This window comes from Schistocerca nitens, chromosome 12 (assembly GCF_023898315.1).
Source record: "Schistocerca nitens isolate TAMUIC-IGC-003100 chromosome 12, iqSchNite1.1, whole genome shotgun sequence".
Lineage (NCBI taxonomy): Eukaryota > Metazoa > Arthropoda > Insecta > Orthoptera > Acrididae > Schistocerca > Schistocerca nitens.
This window is the reverse complement of record NC_064625.1, coordinates 36384730-36412142: the sequence shown is the minus strand read 5'-3', so window position 1 is coordinate 36412142 and position 27413 is coordinate 36384730. Positions and strand designations below refer to the sequence as shown.

Genomic DNA, 27413 nt, shown 5'->3' with positions numbered 1-27413 from the left:
ACCGCAATCGTGATAGGCTACAATCCGACCTTTACCAAAGTCGGAAAAGTGATGGTACGCATTTCTCCTCTTTCCACGAGGCATCGCAACAACGTTTCACCAGGCAACGCCGGTCAACTGCTGTTTGTGTATGAGAAATCGGTTGGAAACGTGCCTCATGTCAGCGCGTTGTAGGTGTCGCCACCGGCGCCAAACTTGTGTGAATGCTCTGAAAAGCTAATCATTTGCGTATCACAGCATCTTCTTCCTGTCGGTTAAATTTCACGTCAGTAGCACGTCATCTTCGTGGTGTAGCAATTTTAATGGCCAGTAGTGTAGATGTACTGGGTTGTGTCATAAAACGAGCGTTTGAGTCAGTGAGAGATGTGAGAACATGTTCCATATTGTTTGACTCTGGAATTGCGTGAACACAGGGCTTATCACCTTTGAATGAAACGTGGAAGTGACACTAACATCGACCAGGTGTGTTAACAGTACTGGAGCGTAATGCACGCTACTCTTACAGACTCGAATAGTCGAGTAGCTTAAAGCCGTGACATCCACGACAAAAACTGATGAAGTCTTCGTGATGCAATAGGGCCATTTAGTTACCTGTCTCTGGACTGGATCAGACACTTACGTTAACTGGAGGCGACACCCACCTGGCGTAGAGCCCGAACTGAATGAAGCAGGCGACGACGGTGTAGAGCAGGTATGGCGGCTTGAACAGCGGGACCGTCTGCCTCCACATGTGGCGAGCGATCGCTAGCGGAGACTTGGTGTTGACGCCCACTGGCGATGACGTCAGCGCGTCCCCCTTCAGAGCCGCCACCTGGACACAGGCACGGGCGGCGAGGTCAGAGGCGTCCCAGCGACACACGACGCGCTGCTGGGGACTTCATCTACCGGGTGATCAAAAAGTCAGTATAAATTTGAAAACTGAATAAATCACGGAATAATGCAGATAGAGAGGTACAAATTGACACACATGCTTGGAATGACATGGAGGTTTATTAGAACCCAAAAATACAAACGTTCAAAAAATGTCCGACAGATGGCGCTTCATCTGATCAGAATAGCAATAACTAGCGTAACAAAGTAAGACAAAGCAAAGATGATGTTCTTTACAGGAAATGCTCAATATGTCCACCATCATTCCTCAACAATAGCTGTAGTCGAGGAATAATGTTGTGAACAGTACTGTTAAGCATGTCCGGAGTTATGGTGAGGCATTGGCGTCGGATGTTGTCTTTCAGCATCCCTAGAGATGTCGGTCGATCACGATACACTTGCGACTTCAGGTAACCCCAAAGCCAATAATCGCACGGACTGAGGTCTGGGGACCTGGGAGGCCAAGCGTGACGGAAGTGGCGGCTGAACACACGATCATCACCAACGCTTTCTCGCTGGTGCCCGCAGAGTCTAAGTCCGTTATCAGCGTGTGACGTAACGAAGGTCATTCGTTCCCTATATAAGCGATATGGCTGACGCTACAGATCACTTTATTAATAATTATAGTACAGAGTTACATCACCAGTTAGAGTTACATTCTCAGCAAGTACACCAAGTCCTTTAATCCATACATGTATTTTTTCATCATTACTAACTTTACGACAGGAACGGGTATACAATGAAAAATGGGGTGTTTTCTTTTTTTTTTTGTTCTAATAAAACCCCATGTCATTCCAAGCATGTGTGTCAATTTTTACCTTTCTATCTACATTATTCCATGGTTTATTAAGTTTTCGAATTTATACTGACTTCTTGATCACCCGGTATCTATACTCCGCGAGTCACCTTACGGTGTGTGGCGGAGGGTACTTCTGGTACCAATATCTCTTCCCCTCCTTCTCTGTTCCATTCGTGAATGCTGTGTTGGGAGATCGACTGTCAATAATCTCTAGTACAGTGGTTCCCAATCTGGGGCCTGATTACCTCTCCAGACGGAGTGGCCGAGCGGTTCTAGGCGCTACAGTCTGGAGCCGCGCGACCGCTACACTCGCAGGTTCGAATCCTGCCTCGGGCATGGATGTGTGTGACGTCCTCGGGTTAGTTAGGTTTAAGTAGTTCTAAGTTCTAGGGGACTGATGACCTCAGCAGTTAGGTCCCATAGTGCTCAGAGCCATTTTTTGAACCTGATTACCTCCTGAGGGGTAAAATGAAATTTTCTGAGGGGTAAAAACTAAAATATTCGATTCTGTTTCAGTCACGAAACTAATTTATTTTCAAAAGTTCGTCACAATTTTCTAAGACTCTAAAGTTATCGATAAATACTTTTTCTCAGTTACCAGCATTAATGCGGTAGAGGTCATAGGTTTCTCATATAGTCCATCCACTACACACATATCTTGCATTTTGTGCCGCATATCGTTGATGATAAAAGTGAGACATATACATAAGCAATGCTAAACATCTGAGAAAACTGTCTTCTGCAAGTTTCAGGTAGTACCTGCAGTAGTCCAGAAATTGCGTTATTACTCGCTTCGAAACAGATACATAAATTAAATGTAAACGTAGGCTTCCGTGGCCGTTGTCACAGTCAATAAAATGCTTCTGGGTTTGAGGCCGCATTGTCGTCTCTATAAAATTCCGACGTTTCGGCGACTGTTGCAAGGCGCCTTCCTCAGGGTGTATTGCTAACTCCTGAATGAGCTTTTCTTTTTTCTTTATTGATTTTCAATTCCCCCCGAAGGGGGCGGGCTGGCAGCAGCTTACTACGCTGCTCTACAGCCTACAGACTTTTTTCAAATAAAGGAAGAAGAAAGAAACAAGGAAAAACAGGCGATAAAATGGTGATTTAAAGTGTAAAATGGCGTAAAACTGCGGAAAGTTAAAACAGAAAGCAAAAGGGGTTGGCAATGTAGATAAAATACACAGGAATCAGACAAGTAACATAGTAGACACACAATTAAAAAAACACAGCGACAGCCTGGTTTCTGTTCGCAAGAGATAAAAGGCACACCCAGCGACAGTATGATGGCCGTTCGCAACAAGTCCCAAAAAACACAGCACGGAACACTCACTGTAAAACACGCACTGTAGAACACTCACTGGAGAACACTGCACGAAAGTGGCAGCACAAAGATGACACTCCCGAGCCAAAGGCAGATGGGGGGGAGGACCTGCAGGAGGGGGAAAAACAAGGAGGGAGGAGAGGAAAAAAAAACGAAAAGGGGGGGGGAACCAAGGAGGGAGAGGACTAATAAAGGGGGAGAAGGGCAGACGCGAGAGGGAATGAGAGGAGGGAAATGTAAAAGGACGCGGGGGAGAGAAGGGGGCAAAGAGAGGGGAGGTGGGGGAAGAAAGAGGATGGAAGGGGGAGGAGAGGGAGCCTGGGAAAAGGACAGAGGAAAGGAGGGGGAGTGAGGATCAGAGTTGATAGGAGGGATAAATGGAGGGAGAGAGGGCATCATCCGGGATGGGGAGTTGATGGAAGCCACCTTGGGAAAGGAGATGTAGCGTGTAGAGATGGAGGGTAGGGGGGATACAACGCTGAATGAGCACTAGTTTGGTTACTTATATACTGTGGAGGAGTGCTGCCATTGGATGTGATGGTGCAGAGGAAGGGCACTGGGAGTCCATTGTATTGGTCTTTGCATTGCATGTTGTCATTGGCGGAAATAGGCCTTATCCATTGGAGTTTCATTTACTGCTTGCCACTGGTGGAAATCGGCGAATAGGGAACTGAGCGGTGACTACGGCGTAGCGTTGTTCACTAACTCCCTAGTATCGACTAGGCCGCGTCAGCACTCTGTGTACCCTCCGGCGCTGTGACCTTCCGCGTGACTATTACTTTGCGAGAGCTGTCCTTCCGTAAAGCTGTCACTGCCGGCAGCCAAGACGGTGGGAGTCGGTACCCGACTTCTCTATTCATACTGTCGGGTCGCTTGGCTATTTCTACAGCCTCTCTAATCTTCTTCCTCAAACTAAACGGCTGTTTCGCCAGTACGCGGGCCTCTCGAATTTCGATCTTCATCCTGAATTGAGAGTGCGACACAGAAGATACTTAATAAGAGCTACTATAGTGCTGTAAACAGTATTATTATTATTATTATTATCATCGTTATTACTGATACTATCAGTGGCTATGGTCAGACACAAAGCATTAACAGAAGAAGTCTTCCAATTTCTGCTAGTTGAGAAGTAAGGAGTGCAGCAACGTAATGATTTACGAACAGAAATTATAGTGCACACATTTTAACTTGGTTGATTCTAAACGGGGTTGCAGTGTGCAGTTCAAGCAAGTGCCGCAATGGAGAGGAGAAATGCAGGGGAAGAATGCCTTGTAACAAGTGTCTACCCTCACTGTGGATAGTTAGCTTTGTTATCTGAGTAGGAGTTGTAGGTAGCACTTGCGATTCAGCTCCAATTCCTTCGTCGTTCATTCTAACACACACACACACACACACACACACACACACACACACACACACACACAAACAAACAAACAAACAAACAAAATATGATCCATCTTTCATCATTTTAAAAATAAAAGTGTTCCAAGAAAGGTCTTTAATGCAGCAGTTTAATTAAGTGCTAAAGTTGGTTATAATGTGGGGGAGGTGGGGTGGGGGGTAACAGACGGCACGGGGGGGGGGGGGCGGATGCCGGGGGCACTAACTAATGTCTAGTTGCACTCAGGGTAATGGTCTAAGAAAGGCTAGGATACACTGCTCTAGTATTAGCTATAATTTCTCCGATTCTCTCATGGCGGTTAATTCATGAGATGTTGTTGTTGTTCTTGTGGTCTTCAGTCCTGAGACTGGTTTGATGCAGCTCTCCATGCTACTCTATCCTGTGCAAGCTTCTTCATCTCCCAGTACCTACTGCAACCTACATCCTTCTGAATCTGCTTAATGTATTCATCTCTTGGTCTCCCTCTACGATTTTTACCCTCCACGCTGCCCTCCAATGCTAAATTGGTGATCCCTTGATGCCTCAGAACATGTCCTACCAACCGATCCCTTCTTCTAGTCAAGTTGTGCCACAAACTTCTCTTCTCCCCAATCCTATTCAATACCTCCTCATTAGTTATGTGATCTGCCCATCTAATCTTCAGCATTCTTCTGTAGCACCACATTTCGAAAGCTTCTATTCTATTCTTGTCTAAACTATTTATCGTCCATGTTTCACTTCCATACATGGCTACACTCCATACAAATACTTTCAGAAACGACTTCCTGACACTTAAATCTACACTCGATGTTAACAAATTTCTTTTCTTCAGAAACGCTTTCCTTGCCATTGCCAATCTACATTTTATATCCTCTCTACTTCGACCATCATCAGTTATTTTGCTCCCCAAATAGCAAAACTCCTTTACTACTTTAAGTGTCTCATTTCCTGCCGGCCGCTGGTGGCCGAGCGGTTCTGGCGCTACAGTCTGGAACCGCGCGACCGCTACGGTCGCAGGTTCGAATCCTGCCTCGGGCATGGATGTGTGTGTTGTCCTTAGGTTAGTTAGGTTTAAGTAGTTCTAAGTTCTAGGGGACTTATGACCTCAGCAGTTGAGTCCCATAGTGCTCAGAGCCATTTGAACCATTTGAATCTCATTTCCTAATCTAATACCCTCAGCATCTCCCGACTTAATTAGACTACATTACATTATCCTCGTTTTGCTTTTGTTGACGTTCATCTTATATCCTCCTTTCAAGACGCTATCCATTCCGTTCATCTGTTCTTCCAAGTCCTTGGCTGTCTCTGACAGAATTACAATGTCGTCGGCGAACCTCAAAGTTTTTATTTCTTCTCCATGGATTGTGATACCTACTCAGAGTTTTTCTTTTGTTTCCTTCACTGTTAGCTCAGTATACAGATTGAATAACATCGGGGAGAGGCTACCACCCTGTCTCACTCCCTTCCCAACCACTGCTTCCCTTTCATGTCCCTCGACTCTTATAACTGCCATTTGGTTTCTGTACAAATTGTAAATAGCCTTTCGATCTCTGTATTTTACCCCTGCCACCTTCAGAATTTGAAAGAGAGTATTCCAGTCAACATTGTCAAAAGCTTTGTCTAAGTCTACAAATGCTAGAAACATAGGTTTGCCTTTCCTTAATCTAGCTTCCAAGATAAGTCATAGGGTCAGTATTGCCTCACGTGCTCCAATATTTCTACGGAATCCAAACTGATCTTCCCCGAGGACGGCTTCTACTAGTTTTTCCATTCGTCTGTAAAGAATTCGCGTTAGTATTTTGCAGCCGTGACTTAGTAAACTGATAGTTGGGTAATTATCACATCTGTCAACACCTGCTTTCTTTGGGTTTGGAATTATTATATTCTTCTTGAAGTCTGAGGGTATTTCGCCTGTCTCATACATCTTGCTCACCAGATGGTAGAGTTTTGTCAGGACTGGCTCTCCCAAGGCTGTCAGTAGTTCTAATGGAATGTTATCTACTCCCGGGGCCTTGTTTCGACTCAGGCCTTTCAGTCCTCTGTCAGATTCTTCACGCAGTATCACATCTCCCATTTCGTCTTCACTTATGTCCTCTTCCATTTCCATTACATTGCCCTCAAGTACATCACCCTTGTATAGACTGTCTATATACTCCTTCCACCTCTCTGCTTTCCCTTCTTTGCTTAGAACTGGGTTTCCATTTGAGCTCTTGATATTCATACAAGTGGTTCTCTTTCTCCCAAAGGTCTCTTTAATTTTCCTGTAGGCAGTATCTATCTTGCCCCTAGTGAGATAAGCCTCTACATCCTTATATTTGTCCTCTAGCCATCCCTGCTTAGCCATTTTGCACTTCCTGTCGATCTCATTTTTGAGACGTTTGTATTCCTTTTTGCCTGCTTCATTTACTGGGTTTTTATATTTTCTCCTTTCATCAATTAAATTCAGTATTTCTTCTGTTACCCAAGGTTTTCTACTAGCCCTCGTCTTTTTACCTACTTGATCCTCTGCTGCCTTCACTATTTCATCCCTCAAAGCTACCCGTTCTTCTTCTACTGTATTTCTTTCCCCAATTCCTGTCAATTGTTCCCTTATGGTCTCCCTGAAACTCTCTACAACCTCTGGTTCTTTCAGTTTATCCAGGTCCCATCTGCTTAAATTCCCACCTTTTTGCAGTTTCTTCAGTTTTAATCTACAGTTCATAACCAATAGATTGTGGTCAGAGTCCACATCTGCCCCTGGAAATGTCTTACAATTTAAAACCTGGTTCCTAAATCTCTGTCTTACCATTATATAATCTATCTGAAACCTGTCAGTATCTCCAGGCCTCTTCCATGTATACAACCTTCTTTTATGATTCTTGAACCAAGTGTTGGCTATGATTAAGTTGAGATGTATGAGGGAGGAAATAATAGAACTACATTATGGCTGCCAGTACTAATTTGTATCCAGCTCACCATCGTCGAAAGGCAGCTCTCTACAACCATTGCCAAGTTTCTAAAAATGAATCGATCCCTCTTCGTGAAGACTTACTCTCGTTGCACAGCAAACGCGTCAAATCCAGAAGACCAACGTATCAAGTAGGGGTGCATATGTTCTCAACGGAGTTCAACCACGACGCTTAGTGGAAATGTGTGTGGCAAACAATGGAAATCCAGAATCACGAACTTACTGACAACCCAACTGTTAAAGTTCCAGTCTTTCAGCGTTCTATGGAAATGTAGGTGCAGTTGAACAGATACCAGGCTGAACAAGGGATGAGCAAATACAAAATGCACAAGTGAGCCTTTTCGATTCACAGTATGTGTGGCGACTTTCAGACAACGAGGCACTTTGTAAATGAGTGTCCTAAAAGGTGTTTCCCCAGTGAAATTGAGAAAGGGCGTGAGGTATCCACTTTGGCGCTTCACTGGATAGAGTCTTCAGACATTCCTGTGTAGTCTGGGAATTTAATGTTTATACACTGAAGCAGCGAAGAAACTGGTATAGGCATGAATATTCAAATACAGAGATACGTAAACAGGCAGAACACGGCGCTGCGGTCGGCAACGCCTATATAAGACAACAACCGTCTGACGCCGTTGTTAAAAACACGACGGTTGCCATCAACGCGGATGACACAGCCATCCTTGCGCAAGACTGGAAACCGTCAAACTTTAATAACAGACGAAACTTCCTGGCAGATTAAAACTGTGTGCCGGACCGAGACTCGAACTCGGGACCTTTACCTTTTGCGGGCAAGTGCTCTTCCGACTGAGCTACCCAAGTACCACTCACGCCCCGTCCTCACAGGAGACGAGATACTGGCAGAAGTAAAGCTGTGACGACGGGGCGTGAGTCGTGCTTGGGTAGCTCAGTTGGTAGAGCACTTGCCCGCAAAAGGTATAGGTCCCGAGTTCGAGTGTCGGTCCGGCACACAGTTTTAACATGCCAGGAAGTTTCATATCAGCACACACCCCGCTGCAGAGTGAAAATCTCATTCTGTATTAATAACAGACTACAGACAGCACTCACAACCGTCGAGCCTTGGTTGGAGAAGTGGCGTATTAAAGTAAACGTCGACAAGTGAGAGGCAGTTCTGTTCACTCGCAGGCCAAAATTACTGCGCAGACACCAAACTTGCAGACAAATTACACTACATGCAAGCCCAATACGCTTCACTGCGAGAGTCAGATACCTCGGTGTTTGGCTAGACCGGAAGCTTACATGGGGGGACTACATACATGACCAACAGGGCAAACGCGAGGCTCAAACAACTCTATCCTATGCTCAAGAGGAATAGTACACTGAATAGGAGGGTGTCTAGGACATTACACATGACACTGATTAGACCATTGATGACATACGCACCTCCCGTCTGGGGATACGCAGCGTCCACACACCTGGACCGCCTCCAGAAAATACAGAACAAGGTATTACGTATCATAAGCAATGCTCCCCGATACACGCGGACAGCGGACCTTCACCGAGAATAACGACTGGAGACTCTCCAGGTGGTATTCAAAAAACTGGCCACACGTCTACAAGAAATCAAGTCACTCCAACAATCCACACACCCTACACCTGGGAAGCTACGATCACAACCATAGATGGAAACACAAGAGCCCAAAGACACTCCGTAGGGACTAACCATCTATGGTAACTTCGTAACTACGCAAACGACACAATGAGACGAGCCCCTCCACATTAGCCATTGACTAGCTTGCCAGCTGAGTCTCTGCCACGAGAACTGGCAATCGCAGGGAAGCCAAACACGACTCACAAACAAACTCCCAACACATACCACACTGCCAGTTCTTTCGAGGACCATCGAACTGACAAATCTACAACGACATGGCTGTGTTACAGGAGCACCAGCAGCAGCAGCAGCAGCAGCAGCAGCTGGCCCAGGAGACATCGCCGGCAAAGCAGCAGCAGCAGCAGCAGCGCTCACCTCCTCGACAGGACTGATCATTCCATGACAATCTGGCATTGCTTCTATGGTATTGATGCATGATACCCAACCGCTACCGTAACCTTACCTTGCACGATCTGTCGCAGATAGCGAGAAACCGCTACTGCCCTTACTACCCACCCTGACACTGTCGTAGAGGTTTTTTTCCCTTGGCACTTGCTTTGGCACTTTTTTTCCTCTGCCCTTTAAACCGCTCTTCTTTCAAGCTTGATTCTGTCAAGCTTTTTCGACCACTTCTGTCTCCCAGATGCGTCCGTATTAATGGGTAACCTTACCCAGGCGTACGGATAACATCGCAGTTCCTCGCTCCTGCGATCTCCTCGATTCTAAATACTAACAATGCAGAGGTGACAGTAGACCTTTTGAGTTGGCCACCATGCTTGTGCGAGAGTGGAGGGGCTCACACCTATGACGGAGTTGTTAGGTCTGTTACTACTGCTACAGTAGCAGGTTATCAAGATTTGAGTTTGAACGTGGGGTTATAGTCGGCACACGAGCGATGGGACACAGCTTCTCCGAGGCAACGATGAAGCGTGTGTTTTCCCGTACGACCATTTCACGAGTGTACCGTGAATATCAGGAATCCGATAAATATCAAATCTCTGACATCGATGTGGCTGGAAAAAGATCCTGCAAGAACGGGACCAACGACGACTAAAGAGAATCTTACAATGTGACAGAAGTGCAACCCTACCGCAAATTGCTGCAGACTTCAATGTTGGGCCATGAACCATTCAACGAAACATCATCGATATAGGCTTTCGGAGCAGAAGGCCCAGTCGTGTACCCTTGATGACTGCACGACACAAAGCATTACGCCTCGCCTGGGCCCCTCAACACCGACATTGAACTGCTGATGACTGGTAACATGTTGCCTGGTCGGACGAGTCTCGTTTCAAATTGTATCGGGCGGATGGACGTGTATGGGTATGGAGACAACCTCACGAATCACGGACCATGCATGTCATCAGGGGACTGTTCAAGTTCGTGGAGGTTCTGTAACGGTGTGGGGCGTGTGCCGTCGGAGTGATATGGAACCCCTGACACGTCTAGATACGACTCTGACAGGTGACATGTACGTAAGCATCCTGTCTGATCAACTGCATCCATTCATGTCCATTGTGGATTCTGACAATTCCAGCAGGACATTGCGACACTCCACACGTCCAGAATTGCTACAGACTGGCTCCAAGATCAATCCTCAGAGTTTAAACACTTCCGTTGCCCACCAAACATTATTGTGCATATCTGGGACGCCTTGCAACGTGGCATGGAAGCAGTGAGGCGTTGGTAGGTCGCTGGGGTGAGTTCGCACCAAATCTGCACACACGTAATTCCGGTAAATTACTGGGAAGGGGTGATGAGCTCTGACGCCACGTTCAATCGCATCCCAGATGTGTTCTATTGGTTTCACATATGGCGACTTGGGGGGGACAGCACATCAACTGGAACTGACCACTGTGTTCCTCGAACCACTCCATCACACTCCGGGCCTTGTGACATGACGCATTACGTAGTTGAAAAATGCCACTGCCGTCGGGAAAGGTGGTCGTCATGAAGGGGTGTCCGTGGTATGCAACGAGTGTACGATGCTGCTTGGCCGTCATGGTGCCTACTGGACCCATGGAAGGCCACGCGAATGTTCCCCAGAGCATAGTGGGACCGTCGCCAGATTGTCTCCATCCCGCAGAACATGTGTCGAGGAGGTGTTCCCCTGGAAGGCGATGAATTCGCACCCTCCCATTGGCATGACGAAGAAGGTGTCGGGATTCATCAGACCGTGCAACGTTCTGGTACTGCGCCATCGTCCAGTGCCCATTTCAGCCGTAGTTGTCAAAGTCGTCGTGTTAACATTGGCACATGCAAAGGTCGTCGATTGCGGAGGCCCATCGTTAGGAGTGTTCGGTGCACTGTGTGTTCAGGCACACTTGTACTCTGCGCAGCATTAAAGTTTGATGTTAGTTCCACCACAGTTCGCTGCCTGTCCTGTTTTACCAATCTGCCCAGACTACGACGTCCGACATGTGTGCTGAGAGGTGGCCGCCGAACTCCACGATGTCTGGACGTGGTTTTATCTTGGTTTCCCCACGTATTGAAGACACACACCACAGCACTCCTCGAACACTGGGCCAGTTCTGCAGTTTCCGAAATGCTCGTGCTGCTCGAACAGACTCAGATACCGGGCGCTTATAATTCTTATCGGACCAGTCCCGTACCCAGCCTCTGTGCTGAGTCTGGCGAACCGCCACTTACCATCCGGCGGCAGCTCCTGCTGGTGCGCCAGGCTTGTAAGTTTCTTGCAGCTCCCAGCTCGCCTGCTCACAATCTTGTTGCCCATCCACCTCTGGACCGCCTTTTTTCCCGCCGTCCCCGGGCTACGTTGCCGTTTGGGATCCGTGTGCAACGTGTACTAGAGTCCCTCGGTGTGGAGTCTGTACAGCCCCAAATCCAAGGTTTTAACCGCCTGCCACCCTGGTTACTGAAGAGGCCCGGAGTGATTTTAGATTTATTGCAGTACAAGAGAGATTGCACTCCAGCCACCGTTTTTAATGCAGCATTTTCTGCCATTTATCTGAGCACTACGACTATGTAACTATTTTTACGGATGGGTCGAAACAAGGGGATTCTGTTGGTTGCTCAGTTGTTTTTCATATCGTGTCCTCAAGGTCCGACTGCCTCAGACTTTTGCTGTCTTTGATGCAGAATTGTTTGCGATCTTGCGGGCACTGGAGCACATGAGACATTCTTCCTCTCCTAAATTTCTTGTCTGTTCCGATTCACTCAGTGCCCTTCACTCATTGCAACGTTTGTATCCGGCAGACAAAATTGTCCAGACTATCCAGGACTCCCTCCTCCGACTACAGCGACTGGGGAAGGTTGTAGGTTTCTGCTGGGTTCCGGGGCATGTCGGCATTGCTGGGAATGAAAGGGCAGATCTCGCAGCCGAGGAGGCGTGTCTCGCCCCACAAGTATCTCAGTGTGCTATCCCCTTGCACGCACTCACCTCGCTGTTGAGCTCACGGGTCATGCGTCGGTGGGAGGATGAGTGGCTGGAAGTGACTGACAATAAGCTCCGTATAGTCAAGCCCACAACGCGTGTGTGATGTACTTCCTTCCAGCCCCGTCGACGGGACGAGGTTCTCCTCACTCGGCTTCGGATTGCCACAGCCCTATGACGCACGGCTTCCTACTCCGGCGAGAGGACCCTCCAATGTGTGGTGCTTGTGGCGTCCAGGTCACTGTGCGCCACGTTTTATTGGATTCAATTTATTTTCTGACCAGCGGGTCGCGGCTGACTTGCCAGCGGACCTGCCATCTCTTTTAGGCAACACTCGGACGAATGTGGTTAAAGTTTTAAAGTTCTGTGCCCTGTCAAATGTTTTTACAAAGATTTTAGGGAGAGGATTTTAATTTGCTCACTGTGTGACAAGCTCGCCCATATTTTATCCAAGTGGCCAGCCAATAACAATTTCCTGTGACATTCTTGTTGCTATGTTTCCCCTTTCCTTAGGTTTTACTTTCTTATGTAGCATTTTCCTTCTTTTCCTGCTTTCTTTGTGTGCTTTAGTTTTCTTAGGTCTGTCCACATTCGTTCCTTTTAATGTGTGTCAGGGCGCTGATGACCTCGATGTTGAGCGCCCATAAGCCCCAACACACCACCACCACTATAATTAAACTTTTCTTATTCAACACGTTATAACTCGGAAACTAATTACTGTACGAGGGCCCGCATCTCGTGGTCGTGCGGTAGCGTTCTCGCTTCCCACGCCCGGGTTCCCGGGTTCGATTCCCGGCGGGGTCAGGGATTTTCTCTGCCTCGTGATGGCTGGGTGTTGTGTGCTGTCCTTAGGTTAGTTAGGTTTAAGTAGTTCTAAGTTCTAGGGGACTTATGACCACAGCAGTTGAGTCCCATAGTGCTCAGAGCCATTTGAACCATTTGAACTGTACGAGGACCAAACTTTATAGCATTAATGTCAAGGATATGGCGAAGACAAATAATGCAGAATCGGTTGAATTGAAACGCGCCGGCCGCGTTGCCGAGCGGTTCTAGGCGCTTCACTCTGGATCCGTGCGACCGCTTCGGTAGCAGGTTCGAATCCTGCCTCGGGCATGGATGTGTGTGATGTCCTTAGGTTGGCTAGGTTTAAGTAGTTCTACGTTCTACGGGACTGATGACCTCAGATGTTAACTCCCATAGTGCACAGGGCCATTTGAAACATTTTTAATGTGCTGCTACGGTACATCATACCATTACATACCGGTACTATTGCTGCTACAAAGAGATTCAATATGGCGCCCGTCAGTCTCCAGAAGGGCAGGATTGCAATCTGCACGGCAGAACGAAGTATGTTCGTAGGTAGACTGGCTACCTCTCTCGATATGCTGCGCTTCAGATCAGCACGTGTGTGAATGTTTCTTGGTAAACCCTGTCCTTCAGGTGCCTCCACAACCAGAAATTACAGGGAGCGAGAGCAGGTGATCGTGCCGGCCAAGCATTTGGAAACGATCGGCTGGTAATTCGATCGTTTCCTAATGTGTTTCGGAGAAGCAGGTGAATTTCACAAGCCCGCATCTCGTGGTCGTGCGGTAGCGTTCTCGCTTCCCACGCCCGGGTTCCCGGGTTCGATTCCCAGCGGGGTCAGGGATTTTCTCTGCCTCGTGATGGCTGGGTGTTGTGTGCTGTCCTTAGGTTAGTTAGGTTTAAGTAGTTCTAAGTTCTAGGGGACTTATGACCACAGCAGTTGAGTCCCATATTGCTCAGAGCCATTTGAACCATTTGAATTTCACAAACGATGTGCAGTAGGGCCCCATCTTACACGAAAACTGTTGAGTTCAGTGCTTCTCTCTCTTGTAGGGCGGGTATGACATGCTGGCGAAGCATATCCCACTAATGCTGGCCAGTCACACTGTACATGTTTGGTCCTTGAGCGTCAGTCTGTTCAAAAATGAATTGGCCAATGATGAACGTAGCCACACCATACGGTGACACGTTCACCGTACAGAGGAACTTCATGCACAGTAACTGGAGGTGAAGACCCCACACTCGGCTATTCTGTGTGTTCACCTCACCCACCAGAGAAAAATGAGCTTCGTCTGTCCATAGCATGCTCCAGGGCCAGGCCCCATCAACTTCAGTCCTTGCAAGAAAGTGGAGATCGAAGTCAACACGTCGTTGTGCGTCCTGTGGTGCAAGCTGCTGTACGATATGGATCTTGTTCCGGTACCGTTTGAGAATGTTTCGAAGCACCTTTCGTACAGTGGACCACGGGATGTTCAGCTGTAGTGACACAGCACGTGCACTGCCTGAAGTCGGGAATTACGCGCAGCGTTGTCTGCCACAGCAACAGCGATGTCATCAACCACTTGTGGTGCAAACGGTCGCCGGCCGCGGTGGCCGAGCGGTTCTAGGCGCTTCAGTCCGGAACCGCGAGTCTGCTACGGTCACAAGTTAGAATCCAGCCTCGGGTATGGATGTGTGTGAAGTCCTTAGGTTAGTTAGGTTTAAGTAGTGCTAAGTTTTAGGGGACTGATGACCTCAGATGTTAAGTCTCATAGTGCTCAGAACCATTTGAACCATTTTTTTGCAAACGGTCGTCGGTCTCTTCCCGGAGCGACGCCCAGTTCTGCAGTCGATTCCAACTTCTTCATCAAGCTCCGCACAGCAGGTGGAGAAAGAGGACCCTTCTGTAATCCTTTCAGCCGGCGATATTCTCTAAGTGCAGCTGCAGCATTACTGACGTTTTCATAACAGAGCTTCACCAATAATGCCCTGCTCGTCTAGTCCAAGCTCATGTTGACACGTCAACTAGAGTGCAATGCGACTGGTCAGGTGTGCGAGACAATGAATCACGATGACTGATCACGGCACCTGTTGACCGTAGTTGGACCTGGACGGTGGAACTGTGACGGATAGAAATGGTGCACCCCATACTCTGGACATTAATGCTACCAAGTTTGGTACTCGTACGGTAATACACTACTGGCCATCAAAATTGCTACACCAAGAAGAAATTCAGATAATAAACGGGTATTCATTGGACAAATATATTATACTAGAACTGACATGTGATTACATTTTCACGCAATTTGGGAGCATAGATCCTGAGAAATCAGTACCCAGAACAACCACCTCTGGCCGTAATAATGGCCTTCATACGCCTGGGCATTGAGTCAAACAGAGCTTGGATGGCGCGTACAGGTCCAGCTGCCCATGCAGCTTCAACACGATATCACAGTTCATCAGGAGTGTGGCGTATTGTGACGAGCCAGTTGCTCGGACACCATTGACCAGACGTTTTCAATTGGTGAGAAATCTGGAGAATGTGCTGGCCAGGGCAGCAGTAGAGCATTTTCTGTATCCAGGGAGGCCCATACAGGACCTGTAACATGCGGTGGTGCATTATCCTGCTGAAACGTAGGGTTTCGCAATGAGCGAATAAAGGGTAGAGCCACGGGTCGTAACACACCTGAAATGAAACGTCCACTGTGCCGTCAATGCGAACAAGAGCTGACCGAGACGTGTAAACAATGGCACCCCATACCATCACGCCAGCTGATACGCCAGTATGGCGATGACGAGTACACGCTTCCAATGGGCGTTCACCGCGATGTCGTCAAAGCACGGATGCGACCATCATGATGCTGTAAACAGAAGCTGGATTCATCCCAAAAAATGACGTTTTGCCATTCGTGCACCCAGGTTCGTCGTTGAGTACACCGTCGCAGGCGCTCCTGTCTGTGAGGCAGCGTTAAGGGTAACCGCAGCCACGGTCTTCGTGCTGATAGTCCATGCTGCTGCAAACGTCGTCGAACTGTTCGTGCAGATGGTTGTTGTCTTGCAAGCGTCCCCATCTGTTGACTCAGGGATCGAGACGTGGCTGCACGATCCGTTACAGCCATGCGGATAAGATGCCTGTCATCTCGACTGCTAGTGATACGAGGCCGTTGGGATCCAGCACGGCGTTCCGTATTACTCTCCTGAACCCACCGATTCCATATTCTGTAACCCACCATGTTCTGCTAACAGTCATTGGATCTCGACCAACGCGAGCAGCAATGTCGCGATACGATACACCGCAATCGCAATAGGCTACAATCCGACCTTTATCAAAGTCGGAAACGTGATGGTGCGAATTCTCCTTCTTCCACGAGGCATCACAACAACGTTTCACCAGGCAACGCCGGTCAACTGCTGTTTGTGTATGAGAAATCGGTTGGAAACGTGCCTCATGTCAGCACGTTGTAGGTGTCGCCGCCGGTGCCAACCTTGTGCGAATGCCCAGAAAAGCTAATCATTTGCATATCACAGCATCTTCTTCCTGTCGGCTAAATTTCGCATCTGTAGCACATCATCTTTGTGGTGTAGCAATTTTAATGGACAGTAGTGTAGTTTCAGTGTTATAACGCGTGAAATAGCGAAAGTAATTATAAGAAGCCGGTATTCTACACACTGACGACACGCTGATTGATACTACACGCACCGTGTGTGTGCATGACTAACAGTCATTCCTCGTTATATCGATAGTAGGTCATAATGTTCTGGGCCGGCCGGAGTGGCCTAGCAGCTCTAGGCGCTACCGTCTGGAACCGCGCGACCGCTACGGTCGCAGGTTCGAATCCTGCCTTGGCATGAATGTGTGTGATGTTCTTAGGTTAGTTAGGTTTAAGTAGTTCTAAGTTCTAGGGGACTGATTACCTCAGCAGTTAAGTCCGATAGTGCTCAGAGCCATTTAAACCGTAATGTTCTGGGTCATCAATGTATGTACATACAGGGTGATTCCATGACGATGTTACAAGCTTGATAGATAGGTAGATAGAGAGAGAGATGACAGAAAAGGATAAATGTATCAGCTTATCAATTTGAGGTAAGGATTCCTGTACTGGAAACAAATGAGTCAAAAGTTATAAGTGAAAACTGTTACGATACCTCTGATAGTGAAATACGTGTACTGGTGATGCTGTCGCTTAGATTGTAGTGTTGTGTCTAGGAAGCCTGCCTACTCAGTTCACTGGACAAACAATCAAACAACCCGTATTAATGTGTTTTATTACAAAAAGACAATTGCAGGTACTTAACTTCGGCAATTACACAGATGTGTTGCAAGCAAAGGGCGACATACGAAATAATGTCTTTGCAGTGACTGCTGATCTCCGAATGACAAAAGTGTGTCCTGAACTGCTATCCAAGTGGCTACCGTTGATGCTGCTATAGAAGTGGGCCGCCATCACTCGGGCGCGGCGCTCATGTCCTCTTCACACAGGGGCCGCTGCTCGAGCGTTGTCGTCCTGGAAGGGAGGTCGGTCAGCGTACGACTGGCTCACTTCTTCTCACAGCCTTCTCTTCCCTGTCGTTCCCGACTGGCGTGCCGCGCTTGACTTTACGCCGTAAAAGGTAGTATGGACGAAAATAAGAAATGTTCAGTAAACATGGGCTTTAAAATGCATACCTTATTCAATAGAGCAGATCTGGTTCATAGTAGCGAAAACTTCTCGGAGCTTTAGAGCCCGTGTTTACAGCACTTTTTTTCTAGTTTTGGTCCATGCTATCACCTCTGCCTGTCACACAATCTTAACAACAGCAATGCCAGCACATGTACTCCATTGTCATATGTATCAGAGCGGTTTTCGCTTATAATTTTCGTTTCCAGTACAGTGACCCTTACCTAAAACAGATGCATTTATCCTTTTCCATTGTTCTAGAAAGTGTGTAACGACATCAAGGAATCACACTGTATATGCATACATTTACAGGCGCCTGAGTCTATAACTTTGACACTCTGTAACGTCATTGGATGACGTTTCCGGATATGGGTTCCTGTGTAAAACTTTACCTACCAAGCCTCCTCCACAGCCTCTGGAAATATGTAATACGAATTGTGAAACACTGTTGTAATAGCTAAAAAAGTTTTTTCAGTGGCTTAAATTTCTGAGGGCAGTAACACTAACGAATAAAATGGGCGTATGTGTCAGAAAGTTTTGATTTAAATCTCTTGAAACTGCCACGTACGTTTAATGCATAGTTCCCTTGTTTTCCAAACGTACCCCCGCAGGGATCTTAAATAGCAATTTTCGTACAACACGTGAGTTTCTTGCCACACCATCCTGTTTTGTAACATAGTTATAGGCCACATTGGCCTTTCAAAAATTAGTGATGAATTAAAAACCGACTATGACTGCCATATCCATGTGTGCTTCACTTTCACTGAAGTTGACTTTATATTGGCGACACCTGACGCCAATTGTATGAGCACAGATTAATTTTTATGATCGATAATAACTTAACACATTCCCGAGGAAACTGAAACACTTACCTGTTAAGGCCTTCAATGATTTATTATGAAATATTATCTGCAGTTGCATTATGTGAGCTCGCTGATGTAATTTTCGTTGTCGTCGTAGCTGAGATGTACAGCTAGCGCCGCACAGCGGTGTTAGCGCTAGTTACTTGGCTGTTAATGCAACGGAGCTAACAATAAGTAGATCTCGTGGTAAGGCAGTTCTCGTGAGTGCCATGTAAACACCACAAATGCGGCATTTGGCAGGGTAGTGATCATAATACGTTATATTATTCACTTTTGTGAGATCGTAATCGATATATGATGCAACAAATTGCGTCATTACTTTTAGCTTCATTTGCGTTACACTACTCGTTATCTTCCATTAGTAATTTCTTTATCAGCCATCGTCTTCTGATTTAAACAAGTCCACTCGAGTAGACTGCATCTGCAGAGATTTTTTTCTTGAACCGAAATTTTATGTTGGTGACAAACTGCAAACCTAAACTTTTCACTCTATGTAAGGCCATAGGAGCATGGTGTTTTCCGAATATACTTTTGACCAGAAAGCGATTCTGGTAGCTAGAGCCCAAGGTTTTCTGTATCATGCCTTTTGCGTTCTTGAGGTAGTATTTCCATAGAAACTTTCATTTCCTAACACATATTTCTTTATTTCAACAGAGAAGTGAAATACTAATTTTCATACATTTAGTTTCAAAAAATTTTTTAAATATCGAAATATTTTCTTAAAATTTTTCATCCCCTATTTTACCTTCACAGGAGTCGAATTTCCAAAAACAATGACATACTTATTGTTTTATTTGTAACTGAGAAGACAAATTCCACCGTTCATAGAGTTATTAGCTTAATGTTCATATATTTCGTTTTAAAGAATTTTTAAAATAGCGGAATATTTTCTAAAAACATTTCATCCCCTGTTTCACTCTGACAGGAGTCGAATTTCCAAAGAACAATGACATACTTATTGTTTTATTTGTAACCGAGAAGCCATATTCAACCGTTCATAGACTTTGCTTCATAAAACATTTCATCCCATATTTCACCCCTTAGGGACTGAATTTCCAAAAACACTGAACCACATATTTTTTAATTGTAACTAAGAAGTTAAACACTAATTTTCGTAGATGTAGCTTCAAATATACTTTGTTATTTCCGTAATAATGATTTAATTTTCAAGGAAATCTTTCGCCCACTATATCACTTCAAAGGGCTTAAATTTTCAAAAATGCTGAAACAAGTATTTCTTTATTTCTGATGAAGAAACCAAATACCGATTTTCGTAGGTCAAGATTCGAAATAGCATAAATGGCGACGTTTTTTAAAAAAAAAAAAGTGTTTCATCCCCTATTTCACCCTATTGGTGGGGAATGTGACTGTTTTCAGAAAACGTCATATTGAAATTTTAGAATTCGGGACCCTCCTTAAACTCTACACTGATGTGACGAAAGTCATGGAATACCTCCTAATATAGTGCCGGACCTCATTTTGCCCGCATAGTGCAGCAACCCGACCTGGCATGGACTTAAGAGGTTGGAAGGCCCCTGGAGAAATACTGAGTCACAATTGCGAAACTATTGCTGGCGCAGGATTCTGTGCACAACTGACCTCTCTAGCATGCCCCACGAAAGTTCTATGGTATTAATGTCGGGCGATCTGCGTGGCCAACTCGTTCGCTAGGATCGTCCAGAATATTCTTCGAACCAGCTGCGAGCAATTCTGGTCAGTGCCATGGCGCATTGTCATCCGTAACGTGAAGACCACGAATAGCTGCAAATGGTCTCCAAATAGCCGAACATAACTATTTCTAGTCAACGATCGGTTCAGTTAGACCAGAAGATTCAGTACATTCCATGTAAACGCAGCCCAAATCATCATGGAGCAATCGCCAGCTTGCACAGTGCCTTGTTGACGGGTCCATGACTTCGTGGGGGTCTACACCATATTCGAAACGTACCATCAGCTCATACCAAATGAAACCGGGACTCATCTGACCAGGCTTCGGTTTTCCAGTCGTCTAGGGTCCAAACGATATTGTCACGAGCCCAGGAGAGGCGCCGCAGGCGATGTCGTGCTGTTAACATAGGCACTCTCGTCGTTCGTCTGCTACCATATCCCAGTAAAGCCAGATTTCGTCGTACGTCCCGCCTCAAGTTTTGCGGTTATTTCACGCAATGTTGCTCGTCTGTTAGCACTGGCAACTCTAAGCAAGCGCCGCCGCTCTCGTTCGTTAAGTGAAGACTGTCGGCCCCTGCTTTGTGCGTCGCGAGAGGTAATGCCTGGAATTTAATATTCTCGGCACACTTTTGACACTGTGAATATCGGAATACTGAATTTCCTAACGATTCCGAAATGAAATATGTCATGCTTCTAGCTCCAGCTGCCACTCCGCGTTCATAGTCTGTTAATTCAGTTCGTGCGGCTGTAATCACGCCGGCAACCTTTTCACATGAATCACCTGAGTCCAAATGACAACTACACCAATACACTGCCGTTTTATACCACGTGTACGCTGTAATATAGCCATCTGCATGTGTACATTTCATTAGACGTACCATTAGAAGCCGACCTCGGGGAAGATCAGTTTGGATTCCGTAGAAATGTTGGAACACGTGAGGCGATACTGAACCTACGACTTATCTTACAAAATAGATTAAGGAAAGGCAAACCTACGTTTCTAGCATTTGTAGACTTAGAGAAAGCTTTTGACAATGTTGATTGGAATACTCTCTTTCAGCCGGCCGGGGTGGTCGAGCGGTTCTAGGCGCTACAGTCTGGAACCACGCGACCGCTACGGTTGCAAAGTTCGAATCCTGCCTCGGGCATGGATGCGTGTGATGTCCTTAGGTTAGTTAGGTTTAAGTAGTTCTAGGGGACTGATGACCTTAGAAGTGCCATAGTGCTCAGAGCCAATACTCTCTTTCAAATTCTGAAGGTGGCAGGGGTAAAATACAGGGAGCGAAAGGCTATTTACAATTTGTACAGAAACCAGATGGCAGTTATAAGAGTCGAGGGGCATGAAAGGGAAGCAGTGGTTTCGAAGGGAGTGAGACAGGATTGTAGCCTCTCCCCGATGTTATCTGTATATTGAGCAAGCAGTAAAGGAAACAAAACAAAAATTTGGAGTAGGAATTAAAATCCATGGAGAAGAAATAAAAACTTAGACGTTCGCCGATGACATTGTAATTCTGTCAGAGACAGCAAAGGAAGAGCAGCTGAACGAAATGGAGAGTGTCTTGAAAGGGCGATAGAAGATGAACATCAACAAAAGCAAAACGAGAATAATGGAATGTAGTCGTATTAAATCGGGTCATGCTGCGGGAATTAGATTAGGGAATGAGACGCTTAAAGTAGTAAATGAGTCTTGCTATTTGGGGAGCAAAATAACTGATGATGGTCGAAGTAGAGAGGATATAAAATGTAGACTGGCAATGGCAACGAAAGCGTTTCTGAAGAAGAGAAATTTGTTAACATCGAGTATAGATTTAAGTGGCAGGAAGTTGTTCTTGAAAGTATTTGTATGGAGTGTAGCCATGTACGGAAGTGAAACATGGACGATAAATAGTTCAGATAAGAAGAGAATAGAAGCTTTCGAAATGTGGTGCTACAGATTAGATGGGTAGATGACATACCTAATGAGGAGGTATTGAATAGAATTGGGGAGAAGAGAAATTTGTGGCACAACTTGACTAGAAGAAGGGATCGGTTGGTAGGGCACATTCTGAGGCATCAAGGGATCACCAATTTAGTATTGGATGGCAGCGTGGAGGGTAAAAATCGCAGAGGGAGACCAAGAGGTGAATACACTAAACAGATTCAGAAGGATGTAGGTTGTAGTAGGTACTGGGAGATGAAAAACCTTGCACAGGATAGAGTAGCACGGAGAGCTGCACTAAACCAGTCTCAGGACTGAAGACCACAACAACAAACCATATGTATGCTGTAATATCGCCATCTGTATATGTGCACACCGTTGTCCCATGACTTTTGTCGCCTTAATGTACATCTTTGAAACGTAGGTAGTGAATAAAAGTCAATGACAGTTAACGAAATTTACATTTTTTAAATTTTCTGTGGAAATACGGCCCAACTTCTCTGTGTACAGATTACGGAAAATGCATTGGTATGGCTAAGATTGTGCTGAAAGAGATTTTTAGCTTCTGGACCCTACTTGTAGTTCAGTTGCCTGATATACATTTTGTAGCTGTGGGCTCAGCAACCGTGTATGGAATTATATAAATTTTAATAGTCAACTGACAGGACTATGTTCATCAGAATGGTAAAAGCTACCTAGAAAAATATATAAAACTAAGCTCCTCCCGAACAGACCATCAAGGCCTATATTATGATTTAAATTTCTTTGAAGCTGCCAGATAGATCAAAAGTGTAGTTCCCTTGCTCTACATACTTAACTCTGCCCAGAATGTTTCAAATCACATTTAAAGTGCAGTAGGACTACCATTACTACTTGATATTGCGTTTAATTAATATTTTAAGGCATTCAACTGCGTTCCAAAAATTAGTAATACCAATAACGACGGCCAATACCAAAACGCGAAGCTGTATATTGTAGTTGACTTTATATGATCGACAGCTGACGCCATGTGAATGGACACAGATTAATTTCGTGGTCGATAATAACTTAACACATTCCCGATGATACTGAGACACTTACCTATTAATGCCTTAAATGATTTATTATGAAATAATATCTGCAGTTACCGTACATTACGTGAGGTCGCTGATATTATTTTCTTTGTCGTCGTAGCTGGGATGTACAGCTAGCGCCGCACAGCGACGTTATCGCGAATTACTTGGCTGTTAAAGCAACGGTGCTTAACAGTTCAGCTGATCGCGTAGTAAGGCAGTTCTAGTGAGTGCCATGTAAACACAACAAATGCGGCATTTGGCGGGGCAGTGAACGTGATACGTTATAGTATTAACTCTTGTGAGATCGCAATTGATATATGATACAACAAATTGTGTCATTTCCTTTAGCTTCATTAGCATGCCACTACTCGTTATTTTCCATTGGTAATTTGTTTATCAGTCATCGTCTCCTGATTTCAACAAGTCATTTATTACTTATTCAAATACACGCATACACTCCCTCATCTAAGCTCTATCCAATCCAAATCCCACAACTGCCTCCTCGAACTCCTCTCTGGCCGGACATGGGGTTGAACCCCTGTACAGCTCCAAATCCTTAATCCGTCCCATCCTCTGCATGCCAGTCCCATCTGGATATCCACCCCCACCCCCCCCCACATTCTATAAGTCCCTCCAGATCCTCGAGCACCATGCACTCTGCCTCGCCTTCTCTATATGCCTCCCGTCCCCCACGCGAATCCTATATGACGTGATTCCTTTCCCCCATCTGCTCTTCCTCGAACATATCTGCAGCCACTACACCTCCCGCCACCTTGATCCCCCTCATCCCCTGGTTTCTCCTCTCCAAACCCCACCCTCTGCCACATCTTCACCATTGTGTCCCCTCTACCGTTCACCTCTACACCCTTCATCTCCTTTCCCAAGGTGGCTACCGTCCCCCTCACAGATGATGCCCTCTCTCCCTCCATTTATCCCTCCTATCAACTCTGATCCTAACCTCCCCCTCCCTTCCCTTGTCCTTTACCCGGGCTTCCTCTTCTCCCCCTTCCATCCTGTTTTACCCTTCTACCCTCTCTCTGCCTCCCTTCTCTCCCCCGAATCCTTTTGTGTTGCCCTCCTCCGCCTTTCCCCACTCCCTCTCACATCTGCCCTGCCCCCCTTATGAGTCCTCTCCCTCTGTCAGTTCCTCCCCTCCTCCCCCCACTTCGTTTTTCCTCTCCTCCCCCCTTTTTCCCCCCTCATCTATCCAGATCCCCCCCCATACTCCCTCTCACATCAGCCCTGTCCCCCTTATGAGTCCTCTCCCTCTCTCAGTTCCTCCCCTCCTCCCCCACTTCGTTTTTCCTCTCCTCCCCCCTTTTTCCCCCCTCATCTATCCAGGTCCCCCCCCCCCCCCCAACTGCCCTTGGCTGTGGTGTGTCATGCTCTTGCCTACTTTTTAGTGCAGTGTTTTAAGTGATGTGTGTCTTTTCTCAAGTGTTGCAAACAGAAATCACACTGTCGCTGGGTGTGATTTTTTTTATATCTCTTGCAAAAAGAAACCAGACTGTTGCAGTGTTTTTTTAATTGCTGTATACTATTTTACCTGTCTGCTTCCTGTGTATTTTATTAGCATTTCCAACCATTTGTTTTATGTTTTAACCTCCACAATTTTCCGCTATTTTACAATTTAAGTCACCGTTTTCATCGCCTGCTTTTATTGTTTATTATCTTCTTCTTATGATTTAAGAATTCTGTAGGCTGAAGGGCGATGTACTAAGCTGCTGCCAGCCCGCCACCTTCGGAGGAAATCGAAACTCAATAAAGGAAAAAAAAATGCATACACACACGCACACACAAGCTTGCGTGTTTTCTGTTAATTCTTAGTTGCTTCTCTACAATTTCTAAGTTAGCCCCCGCTGCTCCACTCGAGTAGACTGTACGGACTACAAAGATTTTTTTATCTTTAACCGAAATTTTATGTCGTTGACAAACTGTAAATCTAAACTTTTCACGTTACGTAAGGCTACAGAAGCATGGTCTTTTCCGATCAGAAATTTATTCTGGTTGCTGGAGCCCAAGGTTTTGATTAATCATGCCTTTTGCGTTCCTGAGGAGAGATTTCCATGGAAACTTTCATTCCCTAACACATTCAACAGAGAAGTGAAATACCAGTTTTCATAGATTTAGTTTAAATTTTTTTTAAAAAGCAAAATATTTTTTTAAATTTTAACCCCCTATTTCACCCCTGCATTGGTTGAATTTCCAAAAACAGTGACATACTTATTGTTTTATTTGTAACCAAGAACACAATTTCAATCTTTCATAGACAGCTTTAAAATGCGTTCGTAATGAAATTTTTTATAAAACATTTCATCCCATGTTTCACCCCCTTAGGGACTTAACATTTCATCCCATATTTCACCCCCTTAGGGACTGAATTTGCAAAAACACTGAAACACATGTTTTGTAATTGGAACTGAAGTTAAACACCAATTTTCATAGATGTAGCTTCACAATTAGTTTGTTAGTTCTGTAATAATGGTTTCATTTTCAAAAAAAATCTTTCGCCCACTATTTCACTTCCATAGGAGTTAAATTTCCGAAAATGCTGAAACACGTATTTCTTTATTTGTGACGAAGAAACCAAATATTAATTTTCGTAGGTCTAGCTTTAAAATTGCCTTAATAGTGACATTTTTCAAAAAAAGTTTAATCTTGGCCGGGGAATTTCGAAAAATCCGTACTTAAACGACGCCAAACTAAGTTTCTATTCGTAGCGATATGGGCTCGGCAATGATAGTCTATCAATCCGGACATTTGCTTTTAGATTATTATTACCATCTCGCTGAAGATGTGGTTCATCTATGAAACCAGATTAAAGGCTGTTTGATTTTACGCCAAACACGTTTTGCTTTCTTTTATATACGAAGTAGACTTAGTGAGCTCCAATACATGTTTCCTGAATGCATGTAATAAATGTGTTACGTTTGCATATATGTTATTGTATTACAATTGTTTTCCGTTATTCTGTTATTGTTTAAGAAACATTTTTTTCGTGCACCAGTTTCGTAATGTTAAATTACTGCTTAGTGCTCACCATGATCATTTGTTGGTTTTCTCATTGCCGAGTGTTGTGACCTCATCCCTTAAGTAAATGAATGTTGGACTAGACGTCTCAACCACAATGACTTCAGCTTTTCTTAATACTCGTACACCGGGAAGATGTAAGCCGTTAACCTTCTTCGTTGAGTTTTGCATATATTGTATTTATACAAGAAGAAATTTATTTCTTGATGAGTCTATGAACGTTTGATAAACCGAATCTCGATATGGAAAGAAGCATTTATATTGTGAGCAGTACAGAAGGTGATACGGGATGTCTCTGTTTCCGAAACAGTTCGCCAAGATACACTACTTGCCATTAAAACTGCCACACCACGAAGATGACGTGCTACAGACGCGAAATTTAACCGACAGGAAGAAGATGCTGTGATATGCAAATGATTAGCTTTTCTGAGCATTCGCACAAGGTTGGCACCGGTGGCGACACATACAACGTACTGACATGAGGCACGTTTCCAACCGATTTCTCATACACAAACAGCAGTTGACCGGCGTTGCCTGGTGAAACGTTGTGATGCCTCGTGGAAGGAGGATAAATGCGAAGCAGCTATTTTTCGGATATTTTTCTGTCTCTTCCCTTTATGGTAACGCCAAACCTGTTAATTACAGATGTTGTTGAGTCTTAGTTGTGTTGTATAGACACGTGTGATGGGTACCTGGCTAGTGGATTTTCATGCAGCGGCCCGTAGTTTCCGAGAAAATCCCTGTTGAAGTTTTATGCGACCACCGATACCCATGAAGTTTCATACGTTTCAAGCGAGAGAGCTAAGCACAGGGGCTAAGAAGGCTCATGCTTACCACGCTGGAGGTATGGTTTCAAACCTTGTCGGTGTTCATTTCTTTCAATTTCACCGTACAGAATATCGTTAAATCGTATGCGTCGTGCAAAATTGTTCGAAAACAGTAATTTTTAGGTGTCTGTATCCTCGCTTCTGTTGTAACACTGAAGAATGTGAGGATGTGTTGGAATAACGATGTGGGCCCATCAGTTGTACAGGACAATATTACTGTCAATAAATTTGAGCAAGTGAGTCGCTTCTTACCCTTTCAAGACAATTTAGCAAATACTAATGGAGAA

At 45.3% G+C, this 27413-nt stretch overlaps 1 protein-coding gene across 1 annotated transcript in view; it reads right to left on the bottom strand.

The window, feature by feature from the left end:
• The window catches only part of LOC126214885 (synaptic vesicle glycoprotein 2A-like), a 120302-nt gene that overhangs the window by 26429 nt on the left and 66460 nt on the right, over positions 1-27413 (bottom strand). Inside the window, exon 6 of the mRNA XM_049941530.1 lies at positions 642-811. Within this exon, the coding sequence (XP_049797487.1) occupies positions 642-811 (170 nt within the window). The remainder of the gene's footprint in view (positions 1-641; positions 812-27413) is intronic.